General features: G+C 40.9%; 1 protein-coding gene across 1 annotated transcript in view; it reads left to right on the forward strand.

The window, feature by feature from the left end:
- NDST4 (N-deacetylase and N-sulfotransferase 4) overlaps positions 1-25,306 on the forward strand; it is a 1,173,706-nt gene that overhangs the window by 361,589 nt on the left and 786,811 nt on the right. Inside the window, exon 4 of the mRNA XM_069234161.1 lies at positions 19,634-19,788. Within this exon, the coding sequence (XP_069090262.1) occupies positions 19,634-19,788 (155 nt within the window). The remainder of the gene's footprint in view (positions 1-19,633; positions 19,789-25,306) is intronic.

The raw sequence follows: 25,306 nt of genomic DNA on the forward strand, positions 1-25,306 counted from the left end.
ACACAAATAAAAATAAATAAGTGCCATCGCAGAAAGCACAGAAAGCATACATTAGTATATAAGAAGATAAAATTGATCATATACCAATTCTACATGATGATAAAAGGCTAAAAAGTATTGGCATACATATCAAGTGAAGCAATAATATCCTGCCTCCAAAGCAAACACATTAAACATTCATAGGGGTAAGAGAAGAGAGAATCATACAACATCACACATGGGTGCTATCAATAAATATAAAAAAACGTTGGCAGCAGCAATTTAATCCAAGTAAGTTAAAGCCTAAAATATATTTAAAATGTGTTGATTTGTGCCAAAATAAGGCCTTTTTGTAAAAAGGACCTAACAGCAAAACAGACAGCTGTGTACGATAACATTTAGAGAAATAAAAAAGCAGGCCTATGTTGGCTCAGCCCCTGGTATTTAAGAATTGGCAATAAAAAACCTCTGCCAAAAGGGATCATAACACCAGCAGAAAAGAAGAAATTGCTCCAAAGACTGTAGATAGTAATCATCACAAAGGCAGACAAATATAGTGCTGAGATCAAAACATTGTTAAGAGAGATCGTTCCCATGGGTTTCTAATCCATAAGAGGTTGGTTCCAGGGCAGGTATTAATAGCCACATCATCTCTCAAAGTTGGCCTGCCCAAAACCCTCTTTCTCTTGTTTCCAAGGCATGCTTTGAGAATAATTCTTTATCATGCACAAAGTCACCTTTACTGACTCGCTGAGGAGAATAAAACAGGTCTGGCCCAGCCAAGGTTAATGCGACTCTTCTAACATAAACTAACCAAGGGATTTTAAGTCCAAGCTCACAGTTAAGGCAATCTTCAATTACATCATGATTGAAAGCAGTGTGCTGACTACTCCAGACCATCTTCTACAACAGGAGCAGAGCAAGTTTAATAAAGCTCTCCACATAGCCTAGGTTCAGCTCGTCATGAACAAAAAAACTAGAGCTAGTGAGACCCAAGCCCAGCAGCCTCCGGCAGAAATTATTCTCCTTATGCTGGAGCTTCGTACAATCCTGATAGCCCCAGATGGCAGTACAAAAAGTCAGAAATGTAAAACAGTTAATTCTATAAACTTCCAGTAATGGTAAAATGGGTTTGATGCCCACACTTACAGTGAATCTGAATAAAACCCCACAGGCCTGATTACAGCACAGGCACAGATTAGCAAGAGAGGGTAACCAACTGTTCTGTGAATCGAAGGTGACCCCAGGCAAGGAAACGCGCTAACTCTACTGATGGTGTTGTTCTTGATGGATATCGGCCTAAATTGGTGCACTTCCTCCCATAGGCCATCTAATGCGTCATAGCTATGTTTGTGTCTAGATCCATGAATTTTACAAATGAGTCAGTAAGGCCCCTGAGACTATTGGAGGTGTGGAAGAGTCGCACTACATCGTCTGCATATAAACAGGCAGGAATGGGTTCAGATTTCACTTTAGGGATATCTTTCCTGTTTGCAATCAAGAATTAGTTAAGGCTTTTTACATATAACAAAAACAGAGTAGGGGCCAGAACACAACCATGCCTAAATCCTTGAGGGAGGCAAAAAGTGTCTGTACATTTCCCCATACCATCTTTGACAGAGGCGTTGATCCTTGAATGTAAAGCCTGTAAAAACACAATCTGAGGCTAAGGCAGACCAATATCAGTTAAGATGCTCAACAACTTGAATCTATTGACCCAGCTGAAGGCGCTACTTAGATCCCTAAATGCTAAATAGGTTGCCCCTTTCTTTGCTGTTACATATTTTCCTATATTAAGATTAAGGTTCAAACACTGCACCTGTGTTCCCATGCCTTCTCTGAAGCTGTATTGCACTAGGCTAAGGGTATTGTTAGGCTGAATCCAGTCCTCATATCTACTGAGGATAGTATGGGCCACAATTGTAACTACAGAATTTGATACAGATATGGGTCTATAACACTGAAACAATGGTCACCGATTTCCATGAATTGGGAATTTTAACAGAAACAGCAGTGTTTAAAACATTGGTGATCAAAGGATCCTATTGTAGGATATTGACCTTATAGAGGTCCATAGGCACCCCATCAGGCTCTGGCACCTTGTTAGAGGGGCTAGTCTCAATAGCAGAAGATATCTGCTCAAGCACAAAAGAAATCCCCAAAGGGAAGGACGAAGGCTCTGCTACGAGATCTGCTGCCTCATCGTACCCTGACAAATAAATCTGCTTGAAGGGTGATACCCATTATTGGGGTTAATGTTAGATCCTAGGCCATTAGACAAGGGAAAGGATGCCTGTATCCCATTATCAATCTTCCAGAATCCCCTAGCATCTCTGGTGTTACAGGTGGAGACTAGGTGCTCCCATGTCTCCTCCTTAATAGCATGCTTCCTCTTCCTGATAGCCTCCTTATAAGCTGCCCTTGACAAAGTGATGTTCAGCTGATGCCTTGGGCAAGCATTAAGGGCTTCACAGAGCTTAGGGTTGGCGACCCTACATGCTTTATCAAACCATCCTGTTTTCTGTGTCCCCCTAGAGTCAGATAGCTCAAGAATGATTGTTCTAGTGGCATGATTAAGAGTCTGAAATGTATCTAAGTTTACCGTTAACGGTGTATTAGGGGTTAAGAGTATGTCAGTCACCATACCCAGGTTGAATCCAATGAAGGAGTTGGTCAAAGCAGGTATGGAAATTCCTGGCCACTTTATCCAAATGCCCTTATTGTTTGAGGTCAGCTCAATTATACCAGGGGAGGCAATGGAGCAACTGCTATCATGTACGCTGGATACAACCACAATGGGGTTATGGTTGCTATAACCATTCTGTAACACCCCACCCGAGCAAGCAAAACGTTTCAACTGCTTAGATATGAAAACATAGTCAGTGGTTGTACCTTTGCCCCAGCCGACAAAGGTAGGAGGTTGTTTAAGAGAACCCCCACCATATCCATCACATTAAAGAGGCCCGCATGACAAAGAGATTTAAACAACCTCCTCTCCTTGTGGTCAGATGACCTAGAATAAGTGAGAAAATCTCCAGTCACAAAAGATTCTGCTGCTGGATGGTTCAGACCCAATTTGGCAATGAAGTCCCCTCCTACCATCAAGTTAAAACAATTAAGGACAGTAAATGATCTAGTCTCCATTATTGACAAAACTTCAGACAAGGTTCTCAATCTGGCAGCCTGGGTCATACATTGAATTTTAAAAATTGACAAGAAAAATATTGAAATTGTTGGGCAAAACTATCCACAGGATCTGGATCCCAAGATGCTTGTACAGAACCTGCACAACCTTCAAGGATTTAAAAATATGAATCATGATAGCTAGGTCACTCTGAGCTGTCTGCCCACTTGAGGAAATTGCAGGGATATGAAAATTTTCAAAACAATCCCATGTAATACCCCAGCAGGCCCAAGTTTCCTGAAGCATGATTATGTCAAACTAGCTTATAAAATCAACCCACTTATTATCTGTTTCCTTGACCCAGGTCCTGGCAATATTCCATCAGATAAGCCTAATAACAAGGACCTGTTCTGGCTTCATAACACTATGAGGGGGAGTGGCCATAGCTAGCTCACCTGGAGGTGGGCTGTTGGATGGAGGTTATATCAGTCAGTCATTGCAGTCTATCTCCGACAAGAGAAGAAATCTGTTGGAAGTAGGGGCAGAAGGGTTCCCATTCTCATATTCCAGTGGGGGGATCTATGAGGCCCTACCTGTCCCTTTGGCTGCACTTGTTTGCAAAAGAACCCTAAAGGGAGATTGTTGATGCCCTTGTCCAGGGGAATGCCACCTCCTAGTACCATGGATCAGATGGGGGGGGTGGGGGGTTAAATTTGGATATTTGTAGTTGATCACAATACAATCACCCCTCAGATGTTTTTTGGTAGAATCCCGCCCACCCACCCCACCTCATCACCAGGATGTCATTGTATTGATTGATATTTAATGTTGAATTGTGAGTTACTCAATGACATACCTTGTTCTTCAACTGGGAGGTCGACTCCTACTCATAGATAATGGTTAATTTAGTAACACCAGTCATAATGGTAACATAAGACTGACACTCTGGGAGCAAAATAAGACAAGCAAACTCAAAACATACTGAGAATTCACACCCACTCCCTGGTCAGAGGCAGCAGTGTGGTCCTTAGAAACCCCCTGGTTGTCTCTCCCACCATCGACGGGGTCAATACATCATTCACATATGGAAAATATGGCAAGATACCTACGAAAGCCACATCAACGCATTAGTATCAACTGGTGTCCTGCTCGAGGTCCCACCATCGCACCAGTTCAATACTATGTGCTGGGCTGGATTTGAAAAGGAATGCCTAATTGTGTTAACATGAGACTTGGTTAGTTCAGAGATGGTGCTTTCTAAAGTGCGCAATCTGTCCTCCAATACGGGTGGCACATTGAATGACAATTGATTTAAATGTGTCCACTATAGAGTCCCAGTCAAAGTTTGGCACTACTGGAGGCTGATCAGCCTGCTGGCAAACCACCACAGAACTTTTATTAGAAATATATTGTGACTATGACCTCACATTGCTGGTTCACTTGTGTTGACACTTTCTTTTGACTAAAGGCCTGCAGTCCCTGCCATTGGAGATGACAGAGTCATTATCAGATGTCATCAGACGGAGAGATAGAGCCAGCTCAGAAGCAATAGGCAAGGATTTAGGTAAACAAAATCAAGTCAGAGGGACCCATGTGTGTTTGAGGGTCTGATTGGATTGATGTAGGACAACTGTAGGGTTCTGCAGCATCCAGGGATAGATGCTGTTCCACACAGTTTATTTACGTAGAGATCACCCCAACAGCACAAGCTAAAAAAGAATCCAGTGTGGTGCCATGAGGTGGATTCGTACTTGTACAATTCTTAACCCAAGGTAAATTATGCTTGCCCATGCTGCTGACGGCTTGTGTCCCAAATAGTTTGTTCCCAAAAGGAGTAATAGTTGACATCTGTTGCATGTTCCACTAGCTCATTTTCATTTTTTTCCCTATTCTTTGCGGTCTATTTCTCCAGTTACTGCCAAGTCTCTGAGCAGATTATACATTGAATTGCTCAGTTTTCTGAAACTACCTCATCATCACCTAAATGGTGATTTTGATATATGTCACTATGTCAATGATTTCATAGTTTGTTTGTATGTGTATTTTCATAGATTTACCCTAATCAGGATGCAATTGAGTGTTGAACACCATGTACAAGAGTAAGGAGGAGTACCAGGTTCCATTTGTAGAGTCGATAGGTGGAGGATTTCAGAGGGCCAGTGAGTTGCTCCTTGAAGAGATGGATCTTTATTTGTTCCCTGACTTGCAAGCATGATAGTGCAGGCCTTTTTTGAGGGGGGCATTATTTCATCTTTTGCCCACTTATAGAGAAGGATTTATTTCTCTTTTTTCTCATGTTGCTTTGGTACCCTGAGATGATAAGTCTTGCAGCTAGGCTTGGTGATATGGCTGTTCTTCATTCTCCCAAAACGTAGGCTTTGGAGTTGAAGGCAGAGAAAACATTTAAAATATGTTTTGGACATATGGGAAAAAACATATTGACTGGAAATCTTTTAGAGATACAACTTGATTGTTGATTTTAGACCTTTGTTATTATATTACATTTTTGTTTGAGTTGGGCTCACGCAGACTTAATATTTTAGGCTGTAATTTTGGATAGAAGAGGTATCTTCAGATGTGGAAATGTGTAAGATCGCAATGCTTGAAAAATTCCTATTGGGGTGTAGGAATTTTTTAAGGAAATAAGACTCATTTTGGTGTGATTTATTTATTTGTTATGTATGGCTCTATCGTTTATTTAAGTTTCTGAATCTCACAATCCTCTGCTATGATATAGCAATAGTTGACAAAAGAACTGGTTACCTACTGTTAGTGCAGCTCTGCTTGTGTGCTTTGACTAAAAGCAGAAAGCACAGCTGCTGGAGGGGAAATTAAGCCAGGGAAGGTGGTGGGGTTTGGTCAAGAATGGCGGGTAAGATTTGTTTTGCTTTTTGTTTGCAAATATGAGTGAAAATCAGTGGTCAAACAGAATATAAACCGCAGGATTTGGCCATTGATTAGTAGAGGTCTGCACACTACAGTTATCAACAGATGTCACATCAGGTTGGCAAACTAACAACTCTCAGGCAGAGAGTTTATTTTCAGAAGCCAAGCAGAAAGTGTCCTTTACCAAGAGCACATATTTTTTTTTCACCGCAGAACTCTAATAATAAAATAGCTGAAGCCAGATATTCAAAGGTGTGATGTATGATCCATCCTAAGGAATTTAAAAGACAGGTTTAATGTTTAATTCTTTTGCTAAGATTCTTACGAATAGCTTTAGGATGTTAGGATAGCAGAGACTCACTAAAATGCTAGAAATGTTTACCTTGTTTTCTCTGATCATTACATGCCTAACTGCTTTTATTTTTGCATTCTGTGTGGTTACCATTCATGTTTTAGGCACTAAACTAAGGATTTTTAAATAACCATTTTAAGTTACAGCTCCATGTTTCTTAGTGCTATGTTTGAATGTGTTATTCATAAACAAAGTATTTTTTTGGCTTGCCATTGTGTCCCTGTACTCATCTAGACTGATAGTAACCTGAAAACACTGCCTGCTCAAGATTTCACAGTGGGCTTGTGTCAGGGATGTGGTCCGATTGGCTTTCTAATTCAATGTTGGTAGATGGACCTGAGCCCTTACATCATTAGGTTCAAAATTCATCCCACCTGGGTCTATGTATCCCCCATATTACGTATCATAGGCCTTCCGGTCTAGCCTGACTCTGCAGATTTTCAACCTGAAGGCAAACTTGTCAAAATAACCCTCTTTTGGAAAGATATAACTTAAAAAATGAAATACTTCACCATTAGAATAAGCTACAGAATTATTTAACCACCGTTTTAGTATTTATTAAAAATCCAATTAAATGGTGAAATCAGGTAGTTGATATACATTTAGGAAAAATATATTTTAAAATCTTCAGTCGGCTAATTAGCAGTAGCCTGATAATTTGAGTTTGGGATAAGGTTATTCAACCATTGTTTTTAATTTTTATTAACAATGTAGTTCCCTGGTGATGTTGGATTTTTCATAAGTATTTAGGAAAAGTTACTTTTAAAACCTCCAGAAGTCTAAAAAGCATTTGATAGCCAGCAGCTGGCCCCCATCGGTGCTTCTGCCTAATGAGGTTTGAAAATTGCTTCCGGAGCATAAACAGTAGCTAAGGCCTTTTGTCAAAAGACCTGGGTATTAGGTATGTGACTCCCCTCAGCAGCGGAAGGGAGCTGGGAATGATTCAGGAACTTCATTAACTTGAACGGTATCAGGGTGAGGCCTGCTTATTGATAATTTAGTGTGAATGGAGTTCTGGGAAAGAGAACACTTTGTTTCCTGGCCTAAATGTAATTTGCCCGGTACCAGTCAGTGAGAGAGAGAACTGGTTCCCGAACCAGTTTGGTGAGATTGAGGAAGAGGGGACTGTTCATTTCCCTGAACACACCCTGCCTGCCAGGGACACCAGAAACCTCCAAGGGCAGAAGGTTGCTGCCATGTTAGATTTAAATCAGTGTGGGATAGTGTACAGCAAACCAAAAAGTACGTGCTCAGAACTTTTTTCTTATTCATTATATTAGGAGTCAATTTCACTAGTGATTTTGGGCTAGTGTAGCCTTAAAAACTTGTGCTTCACCCATAGCTCATCGGAAATCATCTGGACCTGTGGCAGAACTGATGGAGACTGGACCTGCTGTCTGTTGGACCTATGTGGAGACCTGTGGGGATGGACTAGTTCCTATTTGTACCCAGGACTGATAAGTAGAGCTCTAAGGCTTATCTGGCTGACCTCCTTCATGGCTATTGGGACAAAAAAAAATCCAAGATACCTTTTATCCAGGAGTGTCTAGCTCACCAGTAGGAACTGAAGCTGAACTCAAACCTGTTGGTGGCCTCTACTGGAGAGAGCCATGGCCCAAAATGCTGTCCTTAGAACCTTAGAAGAGACCAAGAGGAAAAACCAAAAGGAACGTCTCCAAAAAGTCTGAAAAGTTGGGACTTAGATATTTTTTGCACTTCCAAGACCTTTAAAGCATCAGCTGTACTTTGTGGCAAAGGTGTCAGATATTTAGCGAAATACTGCTTCAGGCTTTCCCCTGCCAGATGATTATGACCTTCATAAAAAAGATCTAGGACCTGATTTAGATCTGGTTGGAGGGTTTATTTGGTCGCAACGGTGACGGATATCTGCCGAAATCTAAATACCTCTTTGTTTTCTGTGGTATTTAGATTTCACTGGACGAGATATCCATCACTGTTGCGACAGAGTAACCCCTTCCACTTAGATCTAAATCAGTCCATTAGGCTGAAAGTAGAAATCTTTCCCAGGCAAATGCGTGAAGAGCATCTGACTGCCAAGAGGACTTTTACAGGTGCCAAATTTGAAGGTTACTACCAAAAACCAACAGCTTCAGTGGGTCTTTGCCCAACACCTATCTAACGTCAGCAGATACAACCTGCAGCTCTGTACCACTGAGGATTTTGTATTCTATTGCAGAGACTAAGTAGAACGAAACATCTGTCTGAAGGTATGTCTTATGATGTGAATAAATCTGCTCTTCTCTTATTATTTCTTTAGTTCTTACTAATTACAGTAATTTTGCTGTCTTTATTGAGTAGTTTTGTTGCAACTGAGTTCTGTGTGAGCCATTGCGATTGTATTTATATGTACTGCCCAGGTTCACATGGATGCTGGGTTTGCTCTTGTATGTAAAATATACTCTTTGGATTTTAGAAATTTTTCTGACATTTTTCTTATGACATTTTTCTCTATTTGTAGAAAATGTTTTTTTTTTTTTACTGTAATGTGTACACACTTTTCTTTGAATTAAGACTGTCTGTTTTGTGCCATAGCTACCATGGGTAGAGCCCAGGTTTACTTATTGAACTTGTGTGCTGAAGCTGACAAGATTGTGGACTTCATTTTTTGGAGAGGCACACATTGTCTCCAAATGTTAATCCATTTTCTTACAAGTCAAAACACACATACATGTTCTATGTGACTACTGACACAGCAAGATGCTATATTTGCTGCATCTATTGTTTTCTCAACAATATCTAACTACAAATTAAACTTATAAACCTTCTTGGCAAATATGGGGTTGATAAAAACACAAAAGGGCTGAAATAACAGAGCAACATTTATTGATAACTGTTTAAACTGTTGATAAGTGCATGCATAACTTTGATGATTAACATTGTATTTTGTGCAAATGCCCTGTCCTGCTTTCTCTGTTTTGTATTGCATACAGGTTTAAATAATATCAGTAATAAAAAAAATAATTGGAAAATCTTTTGAGAAGTCTGCAACTAAATCTGGAAAGTAATTGACTCCCAGAACTATCAAGATAACAAGCCAGGGACTCTTCACCCAAACTAATATTGCCTGGTACCTGCTTTCTCTGCTAAGCAAAGTGAAACCATTTCTCCTCTCCTCGAAGGTGACATTAGAACTGCTGTTCTGGCCCCGTACTCTCACATCTTGATGGTGGCAACACCATGATCCATGCTCCCCCTTAACTCTACACAGGTGCTGTTTCTGAGCATCCGGCATGCAACTGCATGCAACAGTATGCCTCATCAAAGATGAGATGACGCATGACGGCATCACTGCCATCTGATCAAACTCGACTGGCTCACCGTGCTGGCCCACACCATTTTCAAAACCAGTTTCATCAGCTACAAAACCATCAAGACCTGCACCACAGCCTATCTGAGAGCTTCACCACACCCAGCACACTTGCTGCCAAGGTCAGAGGCAACCATGTCATGGAGGCTGAAGAATGTAAGCCCCACTGGAAATATTTTGGTGAGGTCACTGAACCTCAGAAGAAAGCTTTGGTTTCCTGTGCACACAATCTTAAGATATTGACAGGACTAGTCCTGCAGTTACAGACCCCTAGTCCAGAGTTTTGCTTTTTTTAAATCATTGAACATTACTGCATCAGCAGTATGATTTTCCTTTCTGGAGCCCGGAAGAAGTGAGAGGGAAGAGGTGCTCAGGCCTTGGCAATCAGCATATGTGTTTTGTCACTAGCAGGTGCCTGGAGGATGTGATCACGGGAACGCTCAGTCAACACAAGTGATGGACAGTTACCTTACATTTGCAGGTGTACATCTTTATGCTAGTATTCCATGGTTAATTTGGAACAACATGGCATATCTCATGCTGAGATTTAAGAGCCAATGTTTACAATGCTAAAAGTAATACTAGATGCCCAAGAATACAGAATGTTTTGGGAAAAAGTCAGGATAGGTTCACATGGAATGGAGCTACTTGGCAGTAGTAGGTGTTCACAACTTCCCCAAAAGAGTAAAACAGGTTATTGGTAAACAACGTTTATTCTAGCCAGATAATACCTATTCATCTATTTGACTCTAGTTAGGTGGAATAACTAAATAATAGGGTTCAAATAAGCTGAAAGGTGTTTCAAGTGAACAGTTCTGTCGCCCCTGAATAACACCAGTTGTGTTTGCACCTGCTATAAACTCATGCTTATTAACATTCTGCATTTTGAAGATATGAATGTCTGGTGGCTTTTCAGTGCCACATAAACTGCACAACACCAATTCTAGCTATGCCACTAATAGCGGTCATTGAGATCAAAGGTCACGCCATATACCTCACTCACGAACCTTCCCACCTCCACCCCATGGAAACTTAGATGTTGACCAAGGCAACATCAGACTGGAAATGAAGAAGTGCAAAAAATATCAAATCAAGAATCATTCTCTATCTGTGCATCTAGTATCTGGAAGGATATGTGTTGTAGTGTTAATACTATACCTTTAGGCTATGTGTTCTGAAGTATACAACTTTTATGTAATGTTCTATGTTCTGAACTGAGCTGGAGGGTACTCTCTTGAGTCAGTTGACTGACTCAAGAGAGAACCTGATATAGTGTATGGACGCCAGGAGAAGTTTGTGCAAGAACCCACTAAGATCGTAAGATAAAATCATTAATTTAACAATGTGGAGGTTTGGGACTACTCTCTAAAAAGGGAATTGTATCTGGTGCCTTGAGACCCTCACGGGTGAGTAGTTGCACTTTATAAAAACTGATTGATTGACTGTATTGCCTGTGTTAATTAAAAAAAAAAAAGCATTTATCGTAGCATAAATGTAAGACAAAGCTTAACCGACAGAAGTTTACCTCGAGCGCGTACTTCATTAATGAGGACACATGAACTAAGGCACGCGATCTTCTTCAAACAATAGTTGCATTAGCATTATGGGAAATAAACAAGCCCAGTACCCATAAAAAATCATGCAAAAAAATGTATGGGCAGACATCTTTACTGACTGGGAAGACTACGATGAATATATATACAAGTCATTTAAAAAATAATATCTACAATGTTATACACAAAACGATAAGAATCCGGAACAATAATTAAGCGGTGACAGGCACACTTACACCAGTGTAAATACGGTGATAACCACACCAAACAATAAGTGCCTGACACCGGAGTGAGTACAGCGGTGATAGGCACACCAATAGATAAGTGCCTGGCACTGTTGGGAGTACACCGGTGATAGGCACATAAATAAATAATTACCTGACACCAGTGGGAATACGGTGATAGGCACACCAATAGATAAGCGCATGACACCGGTGGGAGTACAGCAGTGACAGGCACACCAATAAATAAGTACCTGACACCAGTGGGAATACAGCAGTGACAGGCACACCTATAAATAAGTACCTGACACCAGTGGAAATACGGTGATAGGCACACCAAATAATAATTAACAGTAGAAAGGACTTTAACTATACAGAGTCAAATACACAATAGAGACGGCCATTATCTCTCCACCTTATTTATACCTCAAACTGGAAATCCACCGATTGATATTTGGAGATACTGTTACTAGTCATAATATGGTTCTTAAAAGAGTTTTAGAAAAAATAATGGAAGCAGAATTGACTCTCAAAAAAGAAAAATGTAAATTCTGTGTTGAAGAGGCAGAGTTCTTAGAGTACACATTAGCATATTCAGGAGTGAGGCCAAAGAGAGATCTTTTAGAGGCCATAAGGAAAGCACCTGCTCCCATGGATAAAGATTTTTATTCACAATTAGTAAGGAACGTTTCAGAGAAAATTGAAAATATGAAAACATTGTTGAGAAAAGGGTGCAACTATGAGTGGTTAGGTGATCAACAAACATCTTTTGAAAGTGTTAAGGAATAAATTTGTTCTGAAAGGTGTTAACTCCATTCGATACAAAACTTACATCCATAGTTACAGTTCATGCTGGTGCAGTAGGACTGGGTGCTTTCATGTCACAGAAACACAAAGATGGGGAAAAAACAGTGGCCTTCGCTTTTCGTTCTTTGACTCACACAGAATGAAATTATTTGGTTACAGAATGGGAAGCATTGGCAGCTGTATGTGCTGTTGAGTATTTCAGAATGTTTTTGTGGGGATTTCCAATTATCATACAAACAGATCATAAACCAATATTGAAGATTTTACTTCCTGGGGGACAGAATATGTATCAGCACGTTGGCCCGGGTGGCATTCCATTTGCAGGAATATCGATACACAGTAGAGTACATCCCAGGATGGAAGAAGAGTCAAGTGGATGGGTTATCAAGATTACCAGTACCTTGGCAAGAAGTAGATAAAGAGAAAGTATTTGATGGCGAAGGGGCAGTAGCGATTGTAGAAGACTTAGTGAAATGGAGTCAAGGAGCAATCGGGAAAGAAAAATGGTGTGGAAGCATGCATAAAGATGAGGTGTTACAGTTGGTTATAAATATGATTTTGAAGGGAAGTAGGACGGAGAGTACCATACCTGTAGCATTAAGACTATATGGAAAAATAATAGATGAATTGTTGGTCCATGGTGGCAAGATTGTCATTAGGGAGACAGAGTAGTACCTCCAGAAAACGTAAGATTTTAATTGTTTAAAATGGGACACCAAGGTCATTTAGGTCAAACATTAACAAAGAAAAGATTATGTGAACATTTTTGGTGGCCAAGCATGGATGAAACAATTGATCAATGGGTTGTACGTTGTGAGCATTGTAAGGAAGGAGAGAAAAGATTGAGAGTAGGAGAGCAATCAATAATGGGGGTGGTTAGTGATCCAGGTCTTCCATGGCACACTCTATGTTTGGACTTTATAGGACCCATAGGAGGAGTCATTTCTGAATTGAAATTTGCTCTTGTGATGGTGGATGAACATAGCAAGTGGATAGTAGTGAAATTTATGCACGCGATCACAACAGAAAGTACTATCAGAGTCTTAAAAGAAGTGTTCAGGGAGGAAGGATATCCATTGAAATTGATAACAGACAATGGTACCCAACTGGTATCAGAGGAGATGACAAAGTAGTTGAGTTATTGTGGGATTTAGCATTCCCGTACCTCTTTATATAACTCCCAGGCCAATGGAATTGTAGAGCGGGAAAACCGCATGGTCAATGGGGTGATTCAAATGGCATTGGCAAGAAAGAGTGATGTCAAAAAGATGGTTGGAGATTTAGTGTGGGCATATCGTACCACTGAGAATGGAGTTACAAAAAAGATTCCTTTCAATGAGATGAGAGGAAGGAAAGCTAACACAAAGATGTCTCCAGCATGGATGAGGATTCTGATCAGTCAAGGAGATACTGAAAAAAAAGAGGAAGTTGATAGAAAGATAAGAGTAGGTGACTGGGTTAATCTGAAATCAGGCCATATTACTGGGAGTTATCAAAGTTCCATGGCCCATACATAGTTAAAGAAGTACATGGTTTGTTTGTGATTTTGGAAAATGGAGAACGATGGAACATGCGCAGACTGGCATTATATGAAAAGAATGATGGAAACAATTAGAGAGGAAATAGGTTCTCAGGAAGTGTCAGGAGAAAAGTATAGTAGTTTTATGATGATGGGTGATGAAGAATTGTTGGGCAACAAAATGTTATTGCAAGAAGAGAGTGTGAGAAAAAACACCAGCAGAGGATTACATGTATTACGAGGAATGAAGATACTCTTATATACTTGTTCAATTTCTCATGATATGCTATTTTCTATATTGGAGTGTTTGTGCCAACATATTTATTATATGCAAGAAAATATATTTGATTTCTGTAAAGGGGGAGATGTGTTGTAATGTTAATACTATACCTTTAAGTTATGTGTTCTGAAGTATGGAACTGTTATGTAATGTTCTATGTTCTGACCTGAGCTGGAGGGTACTCTCTGAAGTCAGTTGGCTGCTGGCTGTAGGGGGATTACCAACTGCATCTATCTCATAAAATAAACAGATATTACTTACTATATTACTAAGAGGGAGAGCGTTATTTAAAAGAGTATCCCACATCCATTATGACTGCCCCACCCTAATTTAAAAAACAGTTGAAGAAAACTTGTTTAAGAACAATACATCATGAGGCACCATATTTCAATCACTCTTTTGCTGCATCTTTGAAGGTTATTCAAAATAAAGCTCCCCTGCATTTCTGCAAGGCCACACTAAAATACGTGCACATAATTACATTGACCCTATTCTCTGTCTGTGATTGCATCTTTGTTTTGAAGACAATAGATTGTTGTTCTTGATGAAATTCTTTGACTTTTTCTTTGTGTTTTAGACAGAAGTGCTCGAGACCCTTCCTTTCTGAAGTAATTCAGTCAATTAAATTACACTGCTTTTCCTTCCAACCCTTTTTCTGTTCACTACCCGAACGAACCCCAAAGCATTTATCATTAAGCTTTAAGCACTTTACTCAAATTGATGTCAGTTACAGATAGACAAAAACATCTTTGTGGGAGACGGCATGGGAATTTAAAGAAAATAATGGAAAAAGCAGATCTGGAGCTGAACAAATTAAAAAGGAAAAGCTTTGCTGCTTGGACCCTGTCATTTGATAATCTCCCCCTTTTGTTCCCACCCATCTCACTTTCCATGTTCACCAAATAGTATTCCGCAAGACAGTCAAAAATCTGTTTGTCTACCTAGGTCACAACAACCTCAGGGTGAACACACAAATTAGTACTGTGAGAAAAATAGTATTCCGAACTTAGGAAACTCAAACACATCCTACCATTGAAATTGATTTCAAAATTACCATCACAGGTCAGCTTGAATGGAAAGCTGATCAATGGCGTTGTCTTATGTGCTGGCATTAAAGAGTCACAATATGATCACTGGTGAGAGGCGTAAAATGATGAAGATTAGATAATCAACAGCCTCCATACACATGCCCATAACCATCTACGGCACATCTCCTCCAAAGGCACACATTGAGATCTGGAACCAACGTTAGGGGTTTTTATCTAATTCAGAAGATCAGATTTCTCCTGTAATTCAAGAAAACACACAGAACCAATAGCTTTAAATAATCTAAACTGCAAGAATATCAGAAAGACTCCTAAGACATACCTTTAATGACCTGTACCTAGATATACTTTAGGTTGCTATATACAACTTATACGCCATGTACATTGTGCAATATTAATGTGTCACAGTATTTTCCTGCTGGGATGGAAAACACAGGGATTAATTTGCTTGTTCTCAGGCATTTCACTATATAGTTTCTCTTCCAGCATTTGATATGCATTCTGGAATTTAAATTTTTGCAAAATAGTGGTATTCTGTTTGGTGGTGGTCAGCATGTATCACACGCTAAAAACTGACCTGTAAATAGCAGGCAGTGTCACTTCTTAAAGGTATAAGTGTTATTGACATTGAATGAATGAATGATATGAGTTATTCTTCTGCTTTAATTTTTACTTGCTTTGCAAAATCCTGTTTTGTTTGCTCAAATGTTGCATTCTGGTCTCACTCAAGAATCCTCCTAAGCAGACTCCACATTGTATGCATTGTACATTTAAAATACACAAATACTTTGTAGAAAAAAGGTGGTACCATCTTTATATTCTACATTTTGTGAACAAGAAGTCACTCTGAAACAAGCAATCACTCAAAACACATCAAAACCAGAAGTCATATTTCAATATGATGGGTGAGGAAGGACTTTTCAGGTTTCTTTCCATAATGTTTGTTGACTTCTGTAGGGAGGCAGAAAACATAGTTGTGTACATTGAAAGTCATTTGTGATATCATCACATTCTATTTGAAATTATAGTATGCCTCTCATGCTGACATTTACAATCCATTTTCAATTAAAACACCATCATGTTATAGGAAAAGCCATCGTAACACCCAAAATTCATTACCTTTGCATAATTATATTAAACATTCTATTTAATTACCCTCTGCAGGGTCACTCCAGATTTTTGCCTTTTTTTTCTGAACCAATTTTCGTTGGCTTGTAGGACTCTGTGCAGTTTATACCTGTTAATCAGTGGTAAAGTGATTGTGCTCTCCCTTGAAAACGTGGTAAAATTGGCCTAGACCTGATTGGTACCTTTTGTTTACTTACAAGTCTCTAGTAAGTACTACTACGTGTACCTAGGGCTTGTAAATTAAATTCTACTAGTAGACTGCAGCGCTCATTGTGCACCCACTAAAGTAACCCTGTAAAACATGTCTCAGGTCTGTCACTGCAATATGCAGTGCATTTTTAAACTGCCATTTTGACCTAGAAAAATAATTTTTGGCCACGCCTAAACCTTCCATTTTAATAATTATAAGTCACCCCTAAGGTAGCCCATAAAGACTCATAGGGCAGGGTGTATGGTATTTAAAAAGTAGAACATGTGTATTTAAGTTTTATATGTCCTGACAGTAAAAAACAAAAAAACTAAAAAAACAACTTAAAATCATTTTTGCTGTTGTGAGGCTATCTCTCCCATAGACTAACAATGAGTTACCTTATTACACTCAATAAGTGATAACCCCAGTTTGGGAACAGATAACAAATGCTTTTTCCAAACATTTAAATTGTAATTTAAAATCCTTTTTAATGGCAAAGTTGGTTTTTAAGGTACTATTCTGAAAATGTTGCTTTTAGAAAGTTGCCATTTCCTGCTTAAACAAAATGTGCCTTTCTACCTGTGTCCAGGGTCACCAGACTATGTATTGCTCTACTGTGATGTGTTTTATTCCTTCTAGACATGGAGACAAAATGGGCTTGGGTTTAGAAGGAGTTGGTCTTCCTGAAAGGATGGCTTAAAAGGAGTTGTGCCCTGCTGATTACACTTCAAAGAATACTTCATGCAACACACATGAAGGAACCTGATGCCAGGCCTGCTCTTATCTTTGTCACTCTAGACAGTTTGGATTAAACCCAAGGAAAGTGGAGATAAACCAGAACCGGTATGGGGATAGGCCAGGGAATGCCCCCCACAAACAAAGGCTGGTAATAGCCATAAATGTGGCTCCTCCAGAACCTCTCATAAGAACACTCATAGACCGGAGCAAAATTCACAAAACAAACTGCCCTTCTGTCTAAAGAAGGAAGATTGCACCTACTTGACTTGAACCCAGGCTATCCCTGAAGTTATGTTATATTATGTTAAGCAATTTATAGAGCGCTTGTATACTCTGTCCTTGAGCACAACTGAATGAAGCCCTAATTAAAATTAATTAATAAAAAGTCAAGTTTTCAGCTCCGTTCTGAAGGCAAGCAGGGGGGAGCAGTCCTGATATGAGGTTGAAGCAGATTCCAAGTTATGCTGGTCCCGGTAACAAAATGTTGTCCTCCCCATTTCATTCTCTTGAATCTGAGGACCACTACTTTCTTTGCCCCCATCGATAATAGATTTCTGCTGAGTTCATACCATTTGTCATAATAATTCAGGGCTGATAACCTTCTGTGCCTTGACATTTATGCAGTTCCTGTCAGCCAGTGAAGCCTTCTGATGGCCTAAGCGATTGATTGAAATTTGGGAATACCTAAGAGCAATCTGTCTACCACATCTTGCAGGGTTTGCAATTTTGTCAAATATTGTTGTTGCAAATTTTGGTACCACCCATTGCAATTTTCTATTTTTGACAAAACTAAAGTTGTAATTATGGTTTTCTTAGCATCTGAAGTGATGAATGGGATAATTTCCTTAATCATCCTTAAGGTGCTACATGAGGATGAGACCACCAACTTGGTTTGAGTACCAATATTCAGCCTATCATCAATCACAGCTCCAAGTTTCAGTTAGCTGACTTCTTGTTTGAGGTACTGGAATGCACCAACCTTCCAGAGGGATCCCTGCAGCTGCCCAGCTGCCCAGCACCAATTGAACCTGCTTAGACCTGCCTGAGCCTTGCTGCTGGCCTTTGTTGGAGTGAATCCTGCTCTCCAAGAAGTGCTGTGCCCCACAGGTCCTGGACCTCTGGCTAGCTTCACTGTATTCTCCTTGTTCATCAAAAACAGGTTAAAGTTGAAAATCCAGACATTTTGGCCTCCTTGCGACCGTGTTCAGAAACAACCATCCACGACGCCTATCAACATGAAGCTTCAGTGACGTCCTGCTCTTCGCTACAGCTATGACCATCTGCAACAACCATGTTTCCTGCTAATGTGAAGCTCCAGCAATGGCCTGCTGTTCACGCTAGACAGTGCCAGCCGATCTCAAAAGCTATAGTGAAGCTCCAGTGGTGATCTGCTCCTCGCACAGGCAATGGTCTCCTCATGGCCCCTGCTGATGTGACACCCCAACTGAGGTTCCTCACATGGACCTGAATTGTGAGAAGGTAAATCCCTTCATCTTGACAATCCTGGCTCCTGTATCCAACCCGCACCCCATCGCGGGCGCCTTGAACCTGTGACTTTGACTCGGTTGAATATTTGCTGTTCTGGTATCATTTTATTTAATAAAATTTACTCTATTTTTCTAAATCAATTTGGGACTTTTCCTGTATTGTATTATCACTTTTTTACTGTTTGAGTGCTGCATAAATACTTCACACATTTCCTCCAAGTTAATCCTGACTGCTTTTGTGCCTAGCTACAAGAGAGATAAACACAGGTTATTTAGTGAATTTGTGGTTCACCCTGGCAAGGATTGTGCTTACTTTTTGAGTGGGGCTTCCATTGGTCTCAAATAATGCCCCAAATTTCTTACATTTTTTTTGCGTTTCAACAATCACGGGTATCTGTTACACAATTCACACTGTATTCATTTAGTTCTATGAAGACTCGTTTTGTTAGTGCAAACAAAGAAAAACATGATTCTGCCATTTCCAAGTGCTTTCTATAGCACGATTTATATTGTATTAATTTAGTTTTAAGATAATTATTGCAAATGCAAGCAAGCAAAAAAGAAAAAAATCATAACATAAAAACTGGCTTTTGAATATTAAAGTGCTACAAACTGAAGGAAATTTAGACAAGCAGGGGAATTAAAGTGCAGATTAAATAAATCAAAAAGATAGGCAAAATACCGAAGAAAACTAAAGTTCTACTCCAGAATCGAGTTTTTAGATGCTGTACCTCCACTCCTTTAAGAAAGGACATTGAATGACATCAGAAAAGGGACTGCACGTCAAGAAAATAAGTACAACCAGTGGTCAGCTGTGTTTATAGATGTGAACTGACCGGATGATAGAATATGTGACAGAAGGGGAACTCCTTAGTTTGCAAAATGCGTTCGAGTGTACATAGTCAGCTTTAACCAATTAAAATGTCATAATTTCACCGAGGATGCCATTCTTGCCGTACCCCGTGACAGTACCACTTGTGCTCTTCTTTTCCCAGGTACTGTCGAGGAGGATGAAGGGGACGATTTGCTGCTGGCCTCGGTAGACGAGTTCTGGTGGTTCCCGCACATGTGGAGTCACATGCAGCCTCACCTCTTTCACAACGAGTCATCCCTGGTGGAGCAGATGCTTCTCAACAAAGAATTTGCACTAGTGAGTAACAAAATCTGATGCCTTACCTATGAAAATAGATGTGATCAAATTTTAGTTGTGAATTTTTACAATTGAAAATATTTCCGCAAATACACCTGAATTAATGAAAGATGAATAGACGCAGTGCAACAAAAAGTTAAAGGTGTTTTTTCAAAGTGTATAATGCCATTATATAAATGAGATTGTTAGAATAGACTACATGGGTCAATTCTGTCCAACTTTTTTTCTCCCCAGAATGATAGCTATTGTAATTCAGTCACACTTATCTTTAAAGTATTATATTGGCCAGCTTCTAAATGCCTGTCATGGGAAGCTAATACAGTTAATATATTCTAATGGTTATGGCTTTTCTCCTAATACTTAATTTTCAAAGCACGTTCTCTTGCTTTATTATTTCTTGATCTTTTTAAGTATTTACTTTCTTTCTACTGGCTTTATTCTAAAATGTATGTTAAGTTAGTGGGCATTTTAGCCTCCTTCCATGATATCTAAATAGAATAACATTATTTATGAAAAAACACAATAGGGGCCTGATTTATGGGTTCAAAGAGAAACAAGAATTCACCTGAAACTCACTTCAGAAAAATGTTTGATAAGGCAGAAAGTACTGCAATCGAATGAATCTCAACATGCGACAAAATAATTCTACTCTGGGAACAGTCTGCAACTAGTACATAAACACGCCATATAAGTTCAAACAATATTTTTATTGTAAATGAAGGACACTAAATTACATTAGTGGAAAACCAAAATAGTAAAAAAGTGCACCTCAAGTGTCAAACAACATCAATTCTAACAATTAAAGTTTCTGTTATAGAAACAGTTGTTGGTGCATCGATACATGAAAAATGACTGCCACAGATGATATGAGTAAAATACGTCCACAGGGTAGTTACTCTTGTAGGATAGTAAATAGCAGGGTCAGTCTTTATAAATGTCAACGGTGTTTCAACCCGATTAGGGATATAACGGTATCATAGGACGCAGGTCGACTTGGGGAATGGTCACCTGAGTAGAATTATTTTCTACCATACAGCCGCTTTAAAATGAAGTCGTTATCCACACTGAAAATAGGACACTCGGGACAATATTTATACTTTTTTTAGCGCCGCATTTGCGTCATTTTTTGACGCAAAAGCGGCGCAAACTTACAAAATACAATTGTATTTTGTAAGTTTTCCCCACTTTTGCGCCAAAAAGCGGCGCTAAAAAGTATAAATATGGGTCTCAATGTCACCATATATTCCCAGGGCAGGCCTGATTTTAATGGCCCATGGCTGAAGGCATTAAAAATGGCAAAACATATGATAAGGTAAAGCCAAAGGCGTGCGCAATGAGGGCGTCCTTTCTGTGTAGATACACCAGCGAAATGTTTTATTATTTCTAATCTTTCTATGTATTTGGCTTTATTCTAAAATGTGTGTTAAATTAGTAGGCCTATTAGCCTGCTTCCATGATTTCTAAATATATAACATTCGTTATGAAAGAAACAAGTTAGGGCTCGATTTATGAGTTGGCAGATGGAACCCATCCATCAGGGTGGCGAAGGACATTTCCTCCCCCACACTGCTGGTGTACTGCCTGCCAAATTTAGAGATTACCGCCGGCCCAGTGGTCATCTATGCACACTGAAAAGAACCAGTGTCATGGTGGTTCCTCTCAGTATAAAACAGGTTTGGGGGATGACCGCTGTTGTTTCCATTCACCAAATTTAAAAAAAAAAATTCACAAGCAAACAACCCACTTTGGGAGTGTGTTTCTGAAAAACAGAAATCTAAGACCCCAACACCCTCCTGTCGAGCTGTCAGAGGACTTTTTCTGTTGACAGAGCCAGCAGGGGGTCCATCAATGGAAAACCTAATGGGTGGACCGAGGGTTTGGCAGATAGGGTACTGTTGCGGTTGCAATAGAGTACCCTATCTGCAAAACTGTTAATCTGGCCCTTTGTATTTTAAGGAGCTTTTGCTGTACTCTCTATTTTCTCAATTCGGCCATATTTTTGACACTGTGATGGGCACAAATGAATATTTTATGGTAAGATTGCTTTGCAGCTGTACATTTAATCTGCTCACCAGACACATTAGAGTCTTATATCTGAGCCCCTCGTTTGAAACATGACATAGTGCCCAGAAGAAGAAAAAATGTCTGCGGCAGAGGGACAGATATTTTATGGTCTGCATCATTTACTTTTTGTGATGATTACTCAGAGGTGTGCTGGAGAAGAGATGCAGGCACGAACTGCAGTAACAATACAGCTGGCAATCCCCTAAATTTACATAAATCCTATAATAGCTTGCTAGTGCCTATTGGTACCACAAACACTGCCATGGTGATTATAATTGTGTTGTATTCTTGTTTAAAATTTTGTTACCTCCAAGTACTGCTTGACCCTATTCTTAGATACTATGGCCCTCACTACGAGTTTGGCGGTCTGAGGACCACCGCAGGCCCAGTGGAGAAGACCACTATATTATGAGCATGGCGGTGTTTCCAAACGGGACACAGCCAATAGATCGCCAGTACCACCAGTGGATTCAAGCTAGCCTGGCTGATGAAGGGTGATATCCTGAAAACCGTCACAGGATGCTTGCATCCTGTCCACGGAGGACCTGGCTTGGCAGTCTGGGCTGGACTGCTCCCATACGGAGCAGGGTCAAGACTGATTTGCATATGGCTGGGTCTGAACTGGGGTGACGTGGCAAGCAAAATCACAATGGATTAAACCCAGATCTGTGACTGGGGGTGAGTGTTTGAAAAGTTTCAACACTCCATGACGTCCATCATTTTATTGTGTAATGTTGCTGTCAGCAAGGAGGCCAGAGCCTGAAAGGATCTCTGCAGGCCAGACAGGGCACTGTGAATACCTTCCAGGAACGCATTGCTCTGCTGTAAATGAGCTGCCAATCCCTGGATGGTGTTCATGATGGTTGTCTAACCCACAGAGATGGACCTCAGGAGGTCAATAGCCTCCTCACTGAGGACAGCAGGGCTGACTGGGGCAGGAGCAGAGGTGCCTGTGGTGAAAGAGACATCCACCCTCTTGGGTGAGTGGGCACGGGGAGCTGGGTGGGGAGCTATTTCGAGGGCGGTGCTAATAAGGGGGTGTCAGACACAGATGGTGCAAGGGTGGTCCCTAGTGGGTCTGCCACCACCAGGGAGTGCCCACTGCAGGAAGAATCCAATGATGATGTTGAAGAACCAGCCTCCCGTGGCACTCCCCTCACCCTCTGTCACACTAGCTGCCTCGGCCTCGCTGGTTCCAGCCTCCTGGGTCCCGTGGGCTGCTGGACCCCCACTCACCTTTGCCCCTTCTCCTTCAACAGATGATGCTGATGCACACAAAGGGAGAGAAAGAGAGGGGGATTGAAAAAGAGAGGTAGGTAAATGGTCAAAACCTAACTCTCATTGACATATATGAATATGTACACATCACACTTTACATCTCATGTCAGGTAATGCCATTGCCAAGCACTCCAAGTCTTCCAATACCTATTGCACATGCAAAGCTATAAGTCTTAGTTCACATCATATGTGAATACAGCTATGGATATGGACGTGGAGGCTGTGGCTTTGTTGTACTACTAGGATATGCCTAGAACATAAAACAATTCACATGGAGTCCTTAAGTTGTCACATCAGTTAGGTCCTTGGACCATCATCTGAACTAATAGCACTCCATTTTAGTAAGGCCTAGTCCACACACTAATATCTAAATGAGCAGCACTTGCTGTACCATCAGCCCTCATCTTAGAGCCATTAGCAGTATCCCATTGTTGTGTCACAACACATCCCTGAACTCTGACGTGAGGCATGGTTGCATAGTCAGCTATCAGTCCAATACTCCAGTCCCATTGAGACCCTTCTCATGGTTGACATGTTAAGCCAGACCCACATGCAGGCAATGGCAGCTACTGTACCATGCCAATGCAAACGCATTCGCAGTATAGGACTTACATAGATGGAGTTGACAGCTTTGATACAAAAATGGATTTGTATGGAGCTGGTCAGACAGAATGAATAGGGTGTCAAAACCGGCCCACCCATGTGAAGTTTGGAAGTGCACTTCACTGGCACCATTGATTTGTCACACTTACTCCATGGTTACCCTGGTAGAGTCACTGATAGATATTGTAAATGTGCACCTTACAGTGTACACATTCACAGTATGCCAGTATGCAGCCACCCAATCCCATTCCAGGCCTGTCAGGTGTCAGTTTACAATCAGTGTTTACCCCCTTGTGGCTGTTGTGCTGCCTTCAAACACCCATCCACCTCAGGGTAGGCCACCACCAAAATGCGGGCCATTAGGGTGGTCAGGGTCCAACAGGCACCCTTCCTTCATCAGGAGGACATCCCCAGCTGGGTCTCTGCGATCTTCTGGGCCCAGTGTCTCAGGTCCTCCCACAGTTTTCTGCAATGGGTGCTCCACCGGCTATGGATCCCCAGGGTCCACACTTGCTTGGTGATGGGGCTCCAATGCCCCTTCTGCTGATGGGCACTGACCTGGATGGGTGATATAGACAGGAGGAGAATGTGATTAGGAGTGGCACTTCATTGACAGCAGTGGCCTACATATACCACACACACATCAAAATCCACATCTATCCAAAGGGATCACACTGCATATATCCATGCCCCCAGCATGCATGCACACCATGTCCAGTGTGGCACCCCCACTCACAGTGACGCACCCCTATCACACACGGCAATGGCATAGGGCTCACCTGTTTCTCTGGTGCCCTATACAGCTGTCCATACAGGGTTAGGACCCCTTCCACCAGTTTCTCCAGTTCCACCTGGGTAGAGGCTGGATCCTATCACCTGCAGGACGTGACATAATGGCTCCCAGAGACAGTACACAGCAGCTCACATAATGGAGATCTTGCTTGCAGGAGTGCCAGGAGTCAAGTGAGATAGTTGGCAGAGAATTGCGGGCACGGCCACCGTATACACGACCGTCACCGCCCGCAGTGATCATTATTTGCCCCACTCCCACATAGGCAGCAATGGCAACCAATGAGAAGGCACATGACGGTTAGGACCGCCTACCAACCTGATGGCATACGGCGGCAGAATTGCATCACATCACGGTGCTTCTGGACAGGCAACTGCCCTTTTATATACAGTTAATGGGTTATTCTGAGAAATTTACGTGTGTCATGACTCTGAAATGTTCTGATTAGTGCATAGGCCCAGGTATGTATGTCATACACTGCCACATACATTTGGGATACAACATGTATGTAACATGAAATGAATATGTCCCTGCATGCTGGCCCATTGGCTGTTTTGCTACACTGTTATGTGTATATGCATGTCCTATGCGGGAGACATATGTGCACACAAGCTGCACCATCACACATGTATTGGTTGACACTTACCAAGTACAGGACCACTTATTGCTATCATGCATGCCATTAATGACACTCCTAAATACCCTATGTAGTTACTGTCACCTGTTCAGTCATGCCTGCATTGTTTAGTGTGTATCACAATATATTGGACTGATAATATGTTT

The sequence above is a fragment of the Pleurodeles waltl genome, chromosome 1_2, assembly GCF_031143425.1.
Source record: "Pleurodeles waltl isolate 20211129_DDA chromosome 1_2, aPleWal1.hap1.20221129, whole genome shotgun sequence".
In the NCBI taxonomy this organism is placed as follows: domain Eukaryota; kingdom Metazoa; phylum Chordata; class Amphibia; order Caudata; family Salamandridae; genus Pleurodeles; species Pleurodeles waltl.